This window comes from Danio rerio, chromosome 5 (genome assembly GCF_049306965.1).
Source record: "Danio rerio strain Tuebingen ecotype United States chromosome 5, GRCz12tu, whole genome shotgun sequence".
Lineage (NCBI taxonomy): Eukaryota > Metazoa > Chordata > Actinopteri > Cypriniformes > Danionidae > Danio > Danio rerio.
In genome coordinates, this window is record NC_133180.1 from 2872501 (window position 1) to 2890465 (window position 17965).

The window sequence follows — 17965 nt, forward strand, 5'->3', positions numbered from 1 at the left end:
CTATTTTATTTATAGACGTTCAGAATTAGACTCCATAAGGAGGTCAGAGAGCTCAAACTACAGTCAATAACATCAGATGTAGTTGCTGAAACAGTAAAGCGATGTGATTTCTCCATATTAACGATGATAAACGACCATGTATATTAATCAAGAGCACATTTACTCATTTTTTATGTATTATGTTGTTTATAGTACGTTACATTTTGGCCCCAATAGTGGTTTAAACTGCACTAAAATGCTTCTTTAGTTAATATATTAATAAGTAATACACTTGAAATAGTTTACAGACACAACTAAATTCAGTATTAGTGCATGATAGATTAAATAATAACAGATGTTTGAGGTTTGACTGTAATCATGTGTTTGTAAATGCTGACATATTTGTGCTACTCTGAGTTTAAAAGTAAAATATAAAAAAATAATAATTATATATATATATATATATATATATACATACATACATACACACATACACACACACACATACAGTAGAAGTCAGAATTATTAGCCCCCTTTGATTTTTTTTCTTTTTTAAAAATATTTCCCAAATGATGTTTAACAGAGCAAGGAAATGTTCACAGTATGTCTGATAATATTTTTTCTTCTTGAGAAAGTCTTATTTTGTTGTTTTTAATTTTTTATGAACCATTTCATGTCAATTTTATCAGCCCCTTTAAGCTATATTTTTCCAGACTGTCTCCAGAACAAACCATCGTTATACAATAACTTGCCTATTTACCCTAACCTGCCTAGTTAACCTAATAAGTTGAGCTTTTAAACAGTCAAATATTATTTACTGTCATTATGGCAAAGATAAAATAAATCAGTTATTAAAGATGAGTTATTAAAACTATTATATTTATAAACAAGTTAAAAAAATCTCTCCGTTAAACGCAAATTGGGGGAAAAATTAACGGGGCGAATAATTCTGACTTCAACTATATATATATATATATATATATATATATATATATATATATATATATATATATATATATATATATATATATATATAAATAATTGCTTAATATTTTTATATTAATTATATGGAAGTTAAATATTTTAAATTTTATTTAAATATTTTTTTATATTTTAATTATGTTTAGTAACTTAGATGCACACACACTCACACATTGTTTATTTATGTACAAAACATTTAAAATCCCAAAATCATAATTTAGTTTATTATAACTTGTATGTATAATAAGATGTGTATAGCATTAAATAATACAAATGCATTATTTTTAATAACATATATTAAAAATCTTTCAGTGTATATTTTTGCACAAAATATTAAAAATCCTAAACATATGAGTATAAAAATGAAATATATACATTGTATATACATTTATTATATAAATATATACATTTTTTTTGAGTTTACACAGAAATGTGGATTGTATGTTCATAAAAAATGGTAAAATAAGAAAATTATTAAATAATATTAAAAGCGTATAATTTAAAATTATATATATATATATATATATATAAAATCTTATTAAACATGATATATTAAACATTTTTAAAAAAATATACACTCACACACAAATATATATATATATATATATATATATATGTGTGTGTGTGTGTGTGTGTGTGTATAAAATGGTAAAATAGAAATTATTAAATAATATCAAAAGAGTATAATTTAAAATTATATATATATATCTTATTAAACATGTTTTATATATATATATATATATATATATATATATATATATATATATATATATATATATGGTAAATTAAAATGGTAAAATATTATGTATATAACTAATGCATTATTTTAAATAACATATATATTAAAAATCTTTCAGTGTATATTTTTGGACAAAATTTTAAAAATCCCAAAAGCATTCACGTATATGTGAAAAAGTGGATTTTACGATGTTTAAAAATAATTTTAATACATTTTATTTATTTCAAAAAATTAAAAAATGTATTTTAAATATTAAATATATAAGATATATTACTTATTAATATTAAATATAATGAATTATACAACAAAATATATGTATAAACCATTTATTTACAAAACATTCAAAATCTTAAAATCATCAGTTTATTATTGAGTTTGTGAAAAATGGTGGATTTTAACATGCTTGTAAATAAACAAAGAACACAAACCATGAATGCAAAATGTCTTTATTATAATAATTTATCTTCCATTACACAAGTTTACATATTCTCTACTCTCAGAATAGTTTCCTTCAGCTGAACACGTTTTAATAGTTATAAAAGTTAACAAACGTTTATAAGACATGACACACAGACACACACACAGACACACTCTGACTCTCTCATACACACTGCTGCAGCGAGTCGCGTGACGGCGGCTGCAGAATGTGACACAGTTGCGCATGCGCATGAACGACATTGCGCGTCATCGACATCAACATCGAGTGGAAAAAGGCAAAACAGACATTTCTTGGACCACAATCCGGTTTCTTTCGTCCATCTCCAGTACGAGCAGTCGGATTCTGCAAAAACACATTCAAATAAAATCACAATAATATACAAAAACCTGTTCGATTAGATCACAAAACATCAGCTAATGGTTGTTGTTATGCTACCATGATAACCGTGATCATTCTTCGCCATTTACACTGGATTTAAAGCAACAGTTCACATGAAAATGGAAATGCTGTCAACATTTACAAACTTACCTAAACATTTATAAGATTATTTCTTCTGTTAAACTCCAAATAAGACATTTTTAAGTATGCTGAAAACCTGTAACCATTGACTTCGATTTGTTTTTGCTACCATGAAGACATCTAAAGGCTTAAACTACTTGAGGGAGAATAATTATCAAATAAATATCAGTATCAAGTAAATATCAGCTTTTGGGTGAACTATCCCTTTAAACACAGCACCAATGTAAAAATGACGAGGAATGATCACAATAAAACAGTTAACGTTGCATGACACTTGAAACATAAGATGTTGTGTATATATATATATATATATATATATATATATGTATATATATATATATATATATATATATATATATATATATATATATATATATATAAATAAATAAAACTAATAATCAGAATAATAAAACTGTTAACGTCCACATTAAAGGCAGCATGGAGGTGGTGCTCAGAAATGGTGGAGGATCTGCCTAAGGTCGACAGTGTCGAACCAAGCGAGGTAAAGTTGGTTTAATATTTAATAAATATGTTCATTTTAACGGTTTCTGTATTGTTTATCACGCTACTTTGAACATTCGGTCTGAAACCACATGCAAGTGACAACATTAGCACTATTTATTTGACTGTGAACAATTGTACTTTGATAGTCATTTGGGTGCTAATATAATTTAGCAAATAATACTTTTCTAAAACTATATTATTACGGATAAAGTCTGAATGAGCGAATATAAAACCAACTTTATCCCCAATGAGCATGTAAACATGGAGGTGGTGCCTTTCAGAAAGGGTGGAGGATCTGCCTGGACATGCCTGAGGCCCAGAGGGTCAAACAAACACAGATCAAAGACCACAGGAAAGCTGCTGACCTCCGGGAATGTCCTCAGGAGGAGCAGCTCTTGGTTCTCCGGCGTTTCAGCTCGCTGTTCTGCAGTTTTCCAGCGATTTTGCGCTCGTGTCCCGCTGGAGAATGGCGATTCGTGTTCAGGCAGATCTCCTTCTTACTCCTGCCTTTCCCTCCAGCGTGAGAGGAATAATCCTCCAGGTTATAATAATCATATTGGTCGTAATGCGCCTCTTCGAATGAAGTGAATCTTTCCATTTCTGCAGCCATTTTCTTGAGGAGCTTCTCTCTGCAAGTCTGTTAATGCGTGTAAACAACATCGCTGAAGTCACACGGTTTTCTCAAACACGAGCATCACGTGTGTCTTCGTTGATTGGTGGAGAGTTCTGTTGCTTATGTGTCATTGGCTGGATTTTAAATTGATTCGCGCGATTGGTTCACTTATGGAGCCAGTGATTGGCTGAACGACGGGCTGTTTTTAGTCGTGCTTCCATGCAAAAAGAGAAGTCACTTCCGCATTTTCGTGTTTTATTTTGTGTTAATTATTGATTTATTAATAACTCAAGAGTAAGTATTCACATAATAACGACAAATATTACAAATAGTTGTGATAATAAGGATTATTATAAACAAAATTACAAATAATGGGCGACATGGTGGCTCCGTGGTTAGCCTCACAGCAAGAAGGACGCTAGTTCGTGCCTCGGCAGGGTCAGTTGGCGTTTCTGTGTGGAGTTTGCATGTTCTCCCCGTGTTGGCGTAGGTTTCCTCTGGGTGCTCTGGTTTCCCCCACAGTCCAAACACATGCACTATAGGAGAATTGATGAACTAAACTGGTCGTAGTGTGTGGGTGTTTCCCAATGTTGGGTTGCAGCTGGAAGGGCATCCGCTGTGTAAAACATGTGCTGGATAAGTTGGTGGTTCATTCCTCTGTGGTGACCCCAGATTAATAAAGGGACTAAGCCGAAAAAAAATGAATGAATTAATATATAAACTTATGTGCTTTTGTTAATTGCATTATTTTCCTATATAACATTTTTTTTTTTGGTTAACTTGTTAGTAACTTTAGTATATTTCTTTTATTTCAGTTTAGATTTTGGTCATTTTAGTTCTTTAGCTCACTTTTTATTTGTATGTGCTTTTGTCTTATATTGTGTCATATTTGTCTTACTAATAATCTAATCTAATCTTATATATCATTTATTTTGTCTTTATATATTTTATTAATGCTCCATCATTTTTTTAGTCATTCAAATGTTTTGACTTATTTTATTAAGTTGCCAAGGCAGCATTTCTAATTTAATTCTTTAATGCATTTATATTTTCTTTTTTAAATAAATTTTATTTATTTATTTATTTATTTATTTATTTATTTATTTATTTATTTGTTTGTTTGTTTTGTAATTTCACTGCAAGTAATCTGAATGGATCATTTAAAAAAACAAAGGTGCATTGACAGCTAAGTCAAATAAGTTTTCTAATATTTTATTTCAGCATTATTTTGTCTTTCACTCAATTTAGTTTAATTCACTTTTATTTGTATAGCGCTTTTACAACGTAAACTGTGTCAGAGCAGCTTCACATAGAAGATTATAGTGATTTTAAACAGTGTCAGTCTGGTCTTCAGAGTTTAAGGTTAGTTTAGTGTGGTTTAATATTCACTGCTGAGAGTCCAAACACTGAAGAGCAAATCGAGCCATTTAATCCAGTGGCGAATGGATGGACTTAATTGGCCGTAGTGTATGAGTGTGTGTGTGAATGAGTGTATATGGGTGTTTCCCAGTGATGGGTTGCAGATGGAAGGGCATCCGCTGCGTAAAACATATGCTGGATAAGTTGGCAGTTCATTCCACTGTGGCAACCCCTGATTAATAAAGGGACTAAGCCAAAAAAAATATGAATGAATGAATGAACACGAAGGAAGATAACCTGAAGAATGCTGAAAAAACAGCCATTGACTTCCATAGTGTTTTATTTTTCTGTTATGATGTCAATGGCTGCCTTTTCCTGTATTCTTCAGCATATCTTCCTTCCTGTTCAACAAAAGAAAGAAACCTGTTAACGTTTAGATCCACTTCATTGTGAACAAACAGGTGAGGAAGTTCTCATTTTTGGGTGTACTGTCACTTTAAGGCGCCACAACGTGGCAGTGTAGTTCCACTTCATAAAGCATGGTCACATCATTTCAGTGCAATGCTGCAAGTCATTTAAGCATTAAAAAAGCATATCAAATTCTGTTTAATTTTGTTATTTTATATGAAATACATCATGCAATACAATATACAGCAATACTAATGACAACATATTATTTGTCTAAGACTAAATCTACATTTTTGTCTCTGTATAACATGCCAAAGTGCACTCTTTTACAACAATTACTTATTTTCTAAGACTAAATCTACATTTTTTGGGACACTAGCTCTTCAAAAACACTTTGTTTGTTATACCAGCATGCACCCTTTTCAAGCAATATTATTAACAAAAATTATTACTACTAAATTTCTGAGACTAAATCTACATTTTGGACGCTAGCTCATCATCCCTCTCTGTATAATACACCATTTACAGTGTTGGAGTGTGCAATAATAAGGGTGCAAAAGGCCTGCAGTTTATAATAGTGGCCCCCACTGACACAAGAATGGCGAGACACTTGGAGGACACGCCCCTAACAGTCAAACCACGCCCACTCTGAAACAAAACGGAGACAGCTAGAGGGGATACAGCTGCGGACGTTCATCTCAATACAGTGATTTTGTACAGCAATAATTAATGTTTTAACGTTACTGTGAGGGTTGGGGTTGGTGTAGACGTTAATAGAATACAACTTAATGGGTAATTTAATCAATAATTGAATAATAAACTGTATGATTACTGTTTTACATTACTGTGAGGGTTGAGTTTAGGGTTGGAAAAAGGGTAGATGTAAATAAAATACAATTATTGAGTAATTTAATAAATAATATGAATAATACTCAGTATAATTACTGTTTTTACATTACTGTGATGGTTGGGGTTGGGATAGACATTAATAAAATACAATTAATGGATAATTTAATAAATAATATGAACAATACTCTGTATAATTACTGTTTTACATTCCTGTGATGATTGTGTTTAGGGTTGGGGTTGGGGTAGACGCTAATAAAATACAATTAATTGGTAATTTAATAAATAATATAAATATTAATATAATTACTGTTTTTACATTAGAGTAATGGTTGGAGTTGGGGTAGACGTTAATAAATACAACTTAATGGCTAATTTAATCAATTTTATGAATATTACTCAATATAATTACGGTTTTTACATTAGAGTGATGGTTGGGGTTGGAATAAACGTTAATAAAATACAATTTAATTGGTAATTTATTAAATAATATCAATAAAACTCGGTTTAATTACTGTTTTACATAACTGTGATGGTTGGGTTTATTGTTGGGGTAAAGAGTTGATAAAATACAATTACTGAGTAATTTAATAAGCAATATAAATAATTCTCGTTAACTTACCCCCACAGCTGTATCTCTCTTTAGGTGTTATTATTCTAATTTTAATTATTTTAGGACGCAGCTGTATCTCTTCTAGCAACAAACCAAAACAGACCTTAGATCATTAAGGCCGCGCCCACCTTGGGACACGCCCCCGACGCTTTTCCACGTCGCCGCCCAGCCCTTCTCCCGCCGCGCGCCCAACGGTTTCAGGCAGGGGAGGCTGCGCGCGCTCGTGCAAAGGCCGGGAAAAAATGGCGGCGCCCGTCTTGCGAGTGTCCACCCCTCGCTGGGAGCGGATAGTCCGGCTGCTCGTGTGTCTCTCAGGAATTTTGTTATCCCTGTATTCATTCCATGTGGAGAGGGAAAAAACCCGAGACGCCAACTACCGCGCCATGTGCGACCTGAGCAGCTCCATCAGCTGCTCCAAAGTCTTCACGTCCAGGTGAGAAAGCTTGCGGCTACGTGTCAAAACCTGTCGCGTTCCCTTCATAAACAGCGTCTATCCCTGTATGTGGCTGCCAGGGACGTGTTCGAGAGGTCAAACAGACGCTTTATATCTTCTTTGGTATGTTTTGGCTCATCTTGGTTAGTTTGCTGGAGTTTGAGTGCGCTTATGAAGCAGTGAAGATGCTGACTAGATAGGGAGTTCAATAGGTTTTGACACAGAGCCTGAGAGTCGCTCTGGGCCGCTGATTTTTGAATCAAATAAAATGTCTTTCTTATATTTGTGATGTTTATCTTGATATACTCGTGATTTTGCTGCTGACCAAGTGTAAATGTTTACAAAACGGTATTTTTAAAGCTGCTAATGAACGTGGCTTTTGTGTGATGAGCAGAGACTGTGCGGTAGCGGCTAATGCTAACAGTGCTAATGAGTGAATGAGCTCGACATCAGTGCGATAAATGTCGTGTATCAATCACTTTAGGCTGATTTATTGACGTGGGTTTAGTTCGTGATGTGCTGGGCTTGTTTGTGGCCGTTTTTAGCATCTAAACTAACTGACAGCACATACGAGTACAACAGGCTGTTTCATACTTGTCAGAGGAAATCAGCTTCAGTTTCTTCATGTTTTGGGTTTGAAGTTTGTCAAAGGCTTTCAATGCAGATTCAGCTGTCATCATGAGTTTGGCTGTTGTGTGATGTTTGAGGCTCACATGCTGAGCTGAAGAAGTGGATTTCAGAGTTTGATCAGCAAGGGTTCAACTTTGTATTAGTAACCTTTGAAATCAGTGTGATTTATTTATGGGAAGCCAGATTCTGATTTTATTACTGACTGATACACCCTTGCACATAATCAAACTATGAATGCTTTAGTTTAGCAGTTATCTTAAGTGCTTACATAGTTATATATGAATATAGAGTTTTAAAAATTTATTTATGACTTGTATTTGCTGTGCTAGTTTATAGGAGGTCTCGAGTTGCATTATGCACTTGAATTTAATGCTATTATGACTATTTTACGTTTTTGCATTTTTATGTTCTTGTGTTTATAGTATTTGTTCTTTTTAGTGGTTAATATTTACAGTATTTCTTTATTTTAGTGATAAAATTATATATATATATATATATATATATATATATATATATATATATATATATATATATATAATAACAGTATTTTAAACTGAAAATTAGCTGTGCTAGTTTATGGAGGTTGCAGTGTTGTTATACACTTAATTTTAATGTTATTATGACTTTTATATTTTTGTATTTTAGTTTGCCTTGTGTATATAGTATTTGTTTATTTTAGTGCTAGATATTTGTAGTATTTGTTTAAGTGATAAAATAATATAAGTAAAAGTAAAAAGCTGTGGCGTAACGGATCACAGATCTCATGGTTTGGATCACAGTATCTCAAGTACTGAAATGGTTATATATAAACATTTTTATATTGAATATTTGCTGTGCTAGTTTATAGAGGTTGTAGTGTTACATTATGCACTTGATTTTAATGCTAATATGATTATTTTACATTTTTGTATTTTAAGTTTGCCTTGTTTATATAGTATTTGTTCATTTTTGTGGTAAATATTTGTAGTATTTGTTTATTGTAGTGATAAAATGTAAAAAGTAACGGATCACAAATCTCACGGTTTGGATCACATTATCTTAAGTGCTCACATGGTTATATATTAACATTATTTTATACTGAATATTTGCTGTGCTAGTTTTTAGACGTTGTAGTGTTATTATACACTTGATTTTAATATTATTACCATCTTAAATTTTTGTATTTTTAGTTTGCCTTGTGTATATTGTATTTGTTTATTTTAGTGATAAAATAAATTAAGTCAAAGTAAAAAGCTGTGGTGTAACGGATCACAAATCTCACAGTTTGGATAAAATTATCTTAAGTGCTGACATGGTTATGTAAACATTATTTTATACTGAATATTAGCTGTGCTTGTTTATAGAGGTTGTAGTGTTATTTTATGCACTTGATTTAATTGATAATATGAATATTTAACATTTTGTGTTTTAGTTTTCGTTGTGTCTATAGTATTTGTTTGTTTTAGTAGTAAATATGTTTAGTATTTGTTAATTTTAGTGATTAAATGAAGTAAAAAGTAGTGGTGTAACGGATCACAAATCTCACGGTTCGGATCACATTATCTTAAGTGCTGACATGGTTTTGTATACAGGGTATAACGCTAAGGATTTTTCTACTGCGCCGATTGGGCCAGTGGTTGAGATTTTTACTTGCCCTGCCAAAGTTTTCACTGGCCTCACCAAAAAAAAAAGTTAATAGCTATTTCTTAGCCACATATTTTTATGGAAGTTTTTTCCTATCAAAATTAAAATGAAAATTCAAATGCTTAAAAGATCAAATGATAAATCAAATGCTCAAACTATAAATCAAATGCTCTAACCGACATTGCAAATGATAAATCAAATCCTCAAACTGACTCTGCAAATGATAAATCAAATGCTCAAACGGACTTTGCAAATGGTGAATCAAATCCTCAAACCGACTCCTCAAAATATAAATCAAATCCTCAAACTGACATCGCAAATGATAAATCAAATCCTCAAACTGACATCGCAAATGGTGAATCAAATGCTCAAACTATAAATCAAATCCTTAAATCGACATTGCAAATGGTGAATCAAATGCTCAAACGACTCCGCAAATGGTGAATCAAATGCTCAAGCGACTCCGCAAATGGTGAATCAAATGCTCAAACAGACATCGCAAATGGTGAATCAAATGCTCAAACAACTCTGCAAATGGTGAATCAAATGCTCAAACAGACATCGCAAATGGTGAATCAAATGCTCAAACAGACATCGCAAATGATAAATCAAATGCAAATGAGGTGTCAATCAACCAGCATAGGCGGAGCTTTAAGGCGGAAGAGTTTGTTGTTGACAACAACCGGTAGCGCTACGACTTTTTCAAGGCGTTCAGATTTGCGTGCACTATTCCACGTCGTATCCGTATAAACTCGTGAAAGAGAAAGCGAGAAATCTCCTACTGCTTCTGTCCACATTCTGAAGTGTTCATCAGATGGGTACATCTACCATAGGAGGCCACGAAAAACCATACGGAAAGATGATGATGCTACGTCACATTGTGGAAAACTGGATGGATTTAGACTTCTTACATGTAAGTAATTAAATCCAGAAAGACGGTTCCTTGAGTTAAGTTACAGTAAAATAGCAATAGTTGAGCTTCTGTACAGTGAACTGTAGAATTACTGAAGGTGTAAAGATGCTTTACAGTATATTTATTTTATCTTGCTGTAAATTATCATGTAGGAACTTCTGTAAGCACATGACGTTTCAAACGTTAATTTACATAAAGACGATTATTCAATGTCTGACAGAAAAATATAGGAGGTATTGCAGATTAGCAAATTATAACATTAAACAGACGTCTGAGTGATTTGTTTGTGTTGATGTAGAATGCACTTTTGTCAATACAGCTTAGGTTAGATACATGTAATATTTATACAGTAATGTTTTCTTCTGTTCAGTTGGTGATACATTTATGAAAGTATAATTTTGAGCACACAAATCACAGAGGTAACGTGACTTGTCTGGTTGTTATAGAGAAGGAAGCACACATGTTTGTGTGTTAGCTGATGCAGAGTGACTGAACAAATGCTACCATCATATTTGTTTAATGTTGTTTCAAAACGCTATTACAACAATTTCTTTAATGTTGATTTATATGCCATTTCTGGGCTGGAGCAGGACTTGCAAGGCAAGGAAACAGAGAAAACCTGAATTCAAAACATGAAGTAAGATCATGTTATTACTTCCAATTCAGAACTCAAATGAAACTCAAAAAGTGTGCTGTTAAATGACTTCTTTATTAAGAGCTTTGCATAATCTGAAATGTCCTCAGACTGGTGTGTGCAGTGATGATGATGAAGAACAGCAGTGTGCTGATGAAGGAAATGTTGAAGATGCTGTAGTGCCGTGGACAAGACCCTGCATCCCTCCACCTGCCTGCGTGTCCTCATCTGAGCCAGATGCTGGTGTGGTCTCTTCATCTTCAGTATGAATCGGTTTCTCAGGCATGGACAGCCTCACCTCACAACTCTGTTCCAGTCTGACTGCAGCACTGAGGGATGTGATGGCAAAAACAAGTGAAGTCCAGAAGTCCAGCATGCAGCAGAACATGGGGTTTTGTCTGAAATACATGATTGTTTGAATAAGTTTGAATAAAGCTTAGTTTCGTATCTTGTTGACTTGTATTTATTTATCATGGTTACTATTATTAATTCTTTTAATCATACATTCATATTTTCTTTAATTATTGATGAATACATTAATAATTTCAATAATGTATAACTACATTATTTCATGTTTTGACTGGAAATTAAGATGTACTCACCTTGGCTACATTTGTCTAGTGACTATTCATGCATAGCGGTGTGTGTGTGTGTGTGTGTGTGTGTGTGTGTTTGTGAACAGCATTTATTATTTTTGTAAGTGTTTGGGTGGGCTTTGCAGTCTAGAGTAAATACTCACATTTTTCGAGTGTAAAATTTCTCCAAAGGAAGATCTTCAAGCAGCTGTCCGACATCTTTGTGCAGATGTACCAATGTGCCAACATTAGAAAGGCTATCAGGTAGGGTTATCAAGTTACTGATGCTATTAGGTGTTATTGCTTCTGTCCCTGCTATTTTATTTGTATTATTATGGGATTGTTATCAATAACAATTATTATTAATCATTATTATGCAGAAATAAAAATTTCATACAGGCTTAGGGAAACATTGCTGTATCTTAACAATTAACATAAACAGCAAAAAGAGAACAAATGTAATAGATTTTCTTTTGATATAAGAATATATGATTATATAATCAAACAAGACTGGAAAACTAACTTTAAGCATGTTCTACATGTGAATAAAAAAGTTACACAATAAAGGTAACAACAAATTAGGTTACATTTGACAAGGATATCTTATGTAATAAAATATTATTTTAAATTAAGATTTAATAAACCTACCATTTAAAGTTGCGCTTGTAACGTCAGTTATGTAACTTTTTTTATCATCTTGGTTATCGTATGGTTTTTCGTGGCCTCCTATGATAGATGTACCCATCTGATGAACACTTCAGAATGTGGACAGAAGCAGTAGGAGATTTCTCGCTTTCTCTTTCACGAGTTTATACGGATACGACGTGGAATAGTGCACGCAAATCTGAACGCCTTGAAAAAGTCGTAGCGCTACCGGTTGTTGTCAACAACAAACTCTTCCGCCTTAAAGCTCCGCCTATGCTGGTTGATTGACACCTCATTTGCATTTGATTTATCATTTGCGATGTCTGTTTGAGCATTTGATTCACCATTTGCGATGTCTGTTTGAGCATTTGATTCACCATTTGCGATGTCTGTTTGAGCATTTGATTCACCATTTGTGGAGTCGTTTGAGCATTTGATTCACCATTTGCAGAGTTGTTTGAGCATTTGATTCACCATTTGCAGAGTTGTTTGAGCATTTGATTCACCATTTGCAATGTCGATTTAAGGATTTGATTTATAGTTTGAGCATTTGATTCACCATTTGCGATGTCAGTTTGAGGATTTGATTTATCATTTGCGATGTCAGTTTGAGGTTTTGATTTATCATTTGAGGAGTCGGTTTGAGGATTTGATTCACCATTTGCAAAGTCCGTTTGAGCATTTGATTTATCATTTGCAGAGTCAGTTTGAGGATTTGATTTATCATTTGCAATGTCGGTTGGAGCATTTGATTTATAGTTTGAGCATTTGATTTATCATTTGATCTTTTAAGCATTTGAATTTTCATTTTAATTTTGTTAGGAAAAAACTTCCATATATTTTAAATAATGTGGCAAAATAATGTCTGTGAATCCAGCATTTAAACACTTAAAAAATTTAATAATGTATAATAAGCAAAATTCTAGATTTTATTGAAACGAAACGAAAGAGCAGTATGGAAAATGTGCTTGTATTAAATTGCAATTCTAAATTATTTTGATAAAAATGGCTTGCCAAACTGACGACAACTCTCTTTTTTGTTTCTTAAATTTGTACCCATGTAATTGTCTACTTCCAAGACTTTAGAAACAGATGTTTTCTTTAAGCCTCATAGTTTGATTTTGCTGTCATGCCGCCATCTTTTCGCTGTACTAGTTGTTACCATAGACTGTAAAATATATGGTCGCAGTATCCGTGACGTCACCCATAGGTTTCTAAAGAGCGCAAAAGAAGCCACAAGTAGGCGCGGCCAACCGTCGCCATTTTGTTCGCGCGTCATCACACCCACGGCGGGATACCAAACAAGGGCAAAGAGGCGGAGAGTGAGCGGAGCTACAGACACCTGCTGGCATTTAGCTTGGACCTGGTTCAGACACACTTTACTTTGGGAGAACGCTTAATACTTTATCACCTGTGACTCGTTTGTGTTCTGACCACTTGTGCTTGGCTGTACACTATAATCAATAAAGTGTTTAGACTTTTAAAAACACTGCTGTAATACATTGAGCCACTAAACATTGTTCTTATGAAGTTTTTCAACAGGAGGAAAACGCAAATTACTTCCAAACACTTCAGATATAGTCTGTGTTAGTTAATGTAAGACTATTGATGAAATCCAGCATAACTCTGTATGACAACGCTTCAGATGACTGTTCTAGAGCCTACAGCTAATCAATCTGACAGATTCTGCAGTGCATTACAGCTCTAAATATAAATATAAACGATAAATGATCTTAAATAAAACAAATACATGTATAGAGATGGTATTTAAGTATATAACTTTACTCACATGGGAAACGGAGGCCACGTGAATAGTTTGTGAGCACAATTAAGTGCACTCAGCATGCCATGCCATCTAATAATTGTAGGAAACAAGTCCAAAAGGCAGTTGACTGTGTAAAGCCACATAAAACAACACAGAAATACGATAAATATGCCGAGTTCAGTGGCTAATCTGCAGGATTCAGCTGAGGTGACGTGACGGCGACCAACGAGACCAAGCTGTCACTCAAGTGGCCACGCCCTTAATTATGCAAACTTAATATAACTTAATATAAAGGAAACGGATGAGTTCTAAAAAAATTCACCCCCCTCACAGTTGTCATGAAGGGTAATATTAGCTGTATGAACCAAAATCTTTCTGTGTAGCAGGCTGTAAACACCTTTTTTCTGCTGTAAAGTTGCCCATTCTAACAGTGGGCTCAATTAAAATTTGCTCTGTTTTGGAGCCAGGAGCGGCCAGGACTAGCGGGATTTCGCATGAATTGCAGTTTTAGTTACTTCCGTATTGGCTTCCTGAGAGAGAGCGGGAGTTTGCCGCTTGGTTGTTACCAGGTTACTGAAAAAAATAACGTGCTCATCGTTACTGGTCGATAGGGGCCAGTGACAATCCTGTTCACTGTTCTGAGCATCTTTCACGCTGGCCCTAGGCCACTGGGCAGTCCTTATTGTTGAACCCTGATATAAACAACATTACTTTATACTGAATATTTGCTGTGCTAGTTTATTAACGTTGTAGTGTTATACACTTGATTTTAATGTTATGACTATTTTACATTTTTGTATTTTAAGTTTGTCTTGTGAATATTGTATTTGTTCATTTTTGTGGTAAATGTGTAGTATTTGTTTATTCTAGTGATAAAATAATAAAAGTAAAAAGTAAAGGATCACAAATCTCACAGTTTGGATCACATGGTTATATATAACATTATTTTATACTGAATATTTGCTGTACTAGTTTATTAACATTGTAGTGTTATACACTTGATTTTAATGTCATGACTATATTTTTGTATTTTAGTTTGCCTTGTGTATATAGTTTGTTTATTTTAGTGGTGAATATTTACAGTAGGTAGTGCTGTCGCCTCACAGCAAGAAGGTCGCTGGTTCGAGTCTCGGCTCAGCTGGCGTTTCTGTGTGGAGTTTGCATGTTCTCCCTGCATTTGTGTGGGTTTTCTCCGGGTGCTCCGGTTTCCCCCACAGTCCAAAGACATGCGGTACAGGTGAATTGGGTAGGCTTAATTGTCTGTAGTGTATGACTGTGTGTGTGGATGTTTCCCAGAGATGGATTGCGGCTGGAAGGGCATTCGCTGCGTAAAAACCTGCTGGATAAGTTGGCGGTTCATTCCGCTGTGGCGACCCCGGATTAATAAAGGGACTAAGACAACAAGAAAATGAATGAATGAATTTACAGTATTTCTTTATTTTAGTGATTACATAATATAAGTAAAAGTAAAAAGTAGTAGTGTTATGGATCACAAATCTCACGGTTTGGATAGAATTATCTTAAGTGCTGACATGGTTAACATTATTTTATACTGAATATTTGCTGTGCTAGTTTACAGACGTTGCAGTGTTGTTATACACTTGATTTGAATGTCATTATGACTTATATTTTTGTATTTTAGTTTGCCTAGTGTATATAGTTTGTTTGTTTCAGTAAGAAATATTTGTAGTATTGTTTATTTTAGTGATAAAATCAATTAAGTCAATGTAAAAAGTAGTGGTGTAACGAATCACAAATCTCACAAAATCTAAACAAAACATTTTCATATTTCTCTTGAGAAAATTTATTATTATTTTTTTTTAAAGTTTAGTAGCTTATTTATATGATTTTTCATGGCCTGAAATCAGGATATTAAAATTCCCTGTTAAATACTGGCTGCACTGATGTCATTTGCTCATGGGCTGTAAATCCAGAAATGCATAACAGTGCGGCCACTAACCATGACGGATTCTGTGTCAGGCGCCTATAATCGTGATGAGTTCCATAGTAGCCGCTGCAAAAAAGGCCAGTTCCATAGCAGACCTGTTTAACCGTGGTGGCCACTAACCTCAGATGCGCTCAGCAGTAACAGGTTTAGAGGAAGCTGCCTCTAGTGGTGACGAATAGAGTGGCAGGTATTTGTGGCAGGCGCACTTACCACTGGCAGGTTTAGAGGCAGCTGCCCCTGCCACGGAGAGATTTTACTCCCTCTCGTTATTTGACTTTTTGTAACTTCATAACTAACTCAAAAGAGTAAAGACTGAATCTCTTTCTTGATTTTTGCATTTTTCAAACAGATTTGAATGCAGCGATTCGAGGATTATCATCTATAAATAAACATCTTATAGATGTAATTATAGGATAAACATCTGCAAATCAGCTTCATTTATAACTAATGTTGCGTGGGTGTTGAGATTCTGATCTTTTAATGATTAATCGTGCAGTTACTGAATGCATTAATGCAGGCTAAACAAGCAGTGACAGAAAACACCGTTAATAACCTAAGAAACCCACCACATCCCCAATAACCCACCACAGCTGTTTCAGTCATTATTATATTTTACAGGAATGCTTTCATACATGTGATGTGAATGACGCGAGAGGCGATCTCTCTGCAATCATTACAAATTTAGGATTAAACTACCAGTAAAAAAATGTATTCATCCACAGGTCACGTGTGTTTAGAACTGTGGGTTGTGATCCGTACAAATAACAGATCCACCGTGATTAGTTACACCCCTAGTAAAAAGTATGCCAAAGATGAGACATCACATCTGTTTCTGCATCCAAAAAGCATTAAATTGTGAATATACATATTCTTAAACATATTAAATACTTGCATTAATAACATCATAAAATAAAATCTAAAAATTTTACATAAGTCACAGTTATATTTATTTAAGTATGACATAAACTAGGGTTGTCACGATACTAGAGTTTGGTACCAATTGATCCTGACATTTTAAAAATGTCCATTTCCCACTAACTTAACCAGCACTGATTTGTCATTGTGTTTACATGCTCAACAAAAATGACTGTGATTGGCCATGAAGGTTATTATTTTACTTAATTCACCGCTGTTTACTGAGTGTCACAACAGATACCGGGGCACTGGAGCATTTTAAAACCAAAATTCATCAGCAGACCGCTCGTATGCCAGCTTATAGACAAACCAACTGATTGTTACTATTTAGATCAAAAACGATTTTAGATCAAAAACGATCCGCGTCCACACTAGCGTTTCTGAACATATCTCCGTCCACACTACGCCACCAAAAACGTATATCACGTGACCATGCGCGCACTCTGGGCATGCGCGTTCTAGTATAAACAGGAAGCACGTGTCTTGCTCGGCATTTGGTTATTGTTAGTCAACAAACGCCGGTTGAACAATGAACGCGATGGAAAAGAAAGCAAGAGAGGTATTTTTGTGGACAGGCGACGAGGTCGAGTTGTTACTAAACGTAACAAATGAATAACTGCACAATGGCATCTAAAACAGACAATAGTGCAAACAACGCTCCCATTTCTGTGTCCATGTTGTTGTTTACAGTGAAGGCTGGTCTGCTGTCTTCCGGTAGCGTTAAAGCCATGTGTTATAGTCATGTGATAGGGGCTTGACGAATAAGGGAAGGATACGCAATGACACAAAAGCCCCAATCAGGTAGCGAATCTCAGCAGCTCCGCCTCCGTTTTCAGATGTGTCCGTTTTCCCTCATCCACACTAAGACGGAGCAGCAGCGCTTC

The 17965-nt window shown here is 34.1% G+C and overlaps 2 protein-coding genes and 2 long non-coding RNA genes across 5 annotated transcripts in view; 2 read left to right on the forward strand and 2 right to left on the reverse strand.

Moving 5' to 3' along the window:
• The window catches only part of gusb (glucuronidase, beta), a 273136-nt gene that overhangs the window by 154288 nt on the left and 100883 nt on the right, over window positions 1-17965 (reverse strand). The gene's annotated exons all lie outside the window — the stretch shown is intronic.
• nupr1a (nuclear protein 1a) lies at window positions 2128-3872 on the reverse strand. Its single transcript, NR_138548.1, is given in 2 exon segments — window positions 2128-2480; window positions 3527-3872. It is a non-coding gene; the product is annotated as a nuclear protein 1a (long non-coding RNA).
• The window catches only part of vkorc1l1 (vitamin K epoxide reductase complex, subunit 1-like 1), a 45578-nt gene continuing 34840 nt past the window's right edge, over window positions 7228-17965 (forward strand). Inside the window, 1 exon segment of the mRNA NM_001020688.1 lies at window positions 7228-7433. Coding sequence (NP_001018524.1) covers window positions 7243-7433 — 191 coding nt within the window. The 5' untranslated portion in view covers window positions 7228-7242.
• On the forward strand, window positions 10348-11482 carry LOC137496444 (uncharacterized). 2 transcript variants are annotated; one of them, XR_012406623.1, is made up of 3 exons: window positions 10348-10599; window positions 11190-11236; window positions 11344-11482. It is a non-coding gene; the product is annotated as an uncharacterized lncRNA (long non-coding RNA). The 2 variants fall into 2 exon arrangements; XR_011016772.2 differs by having other exon boundaries at window positions 10523-10603.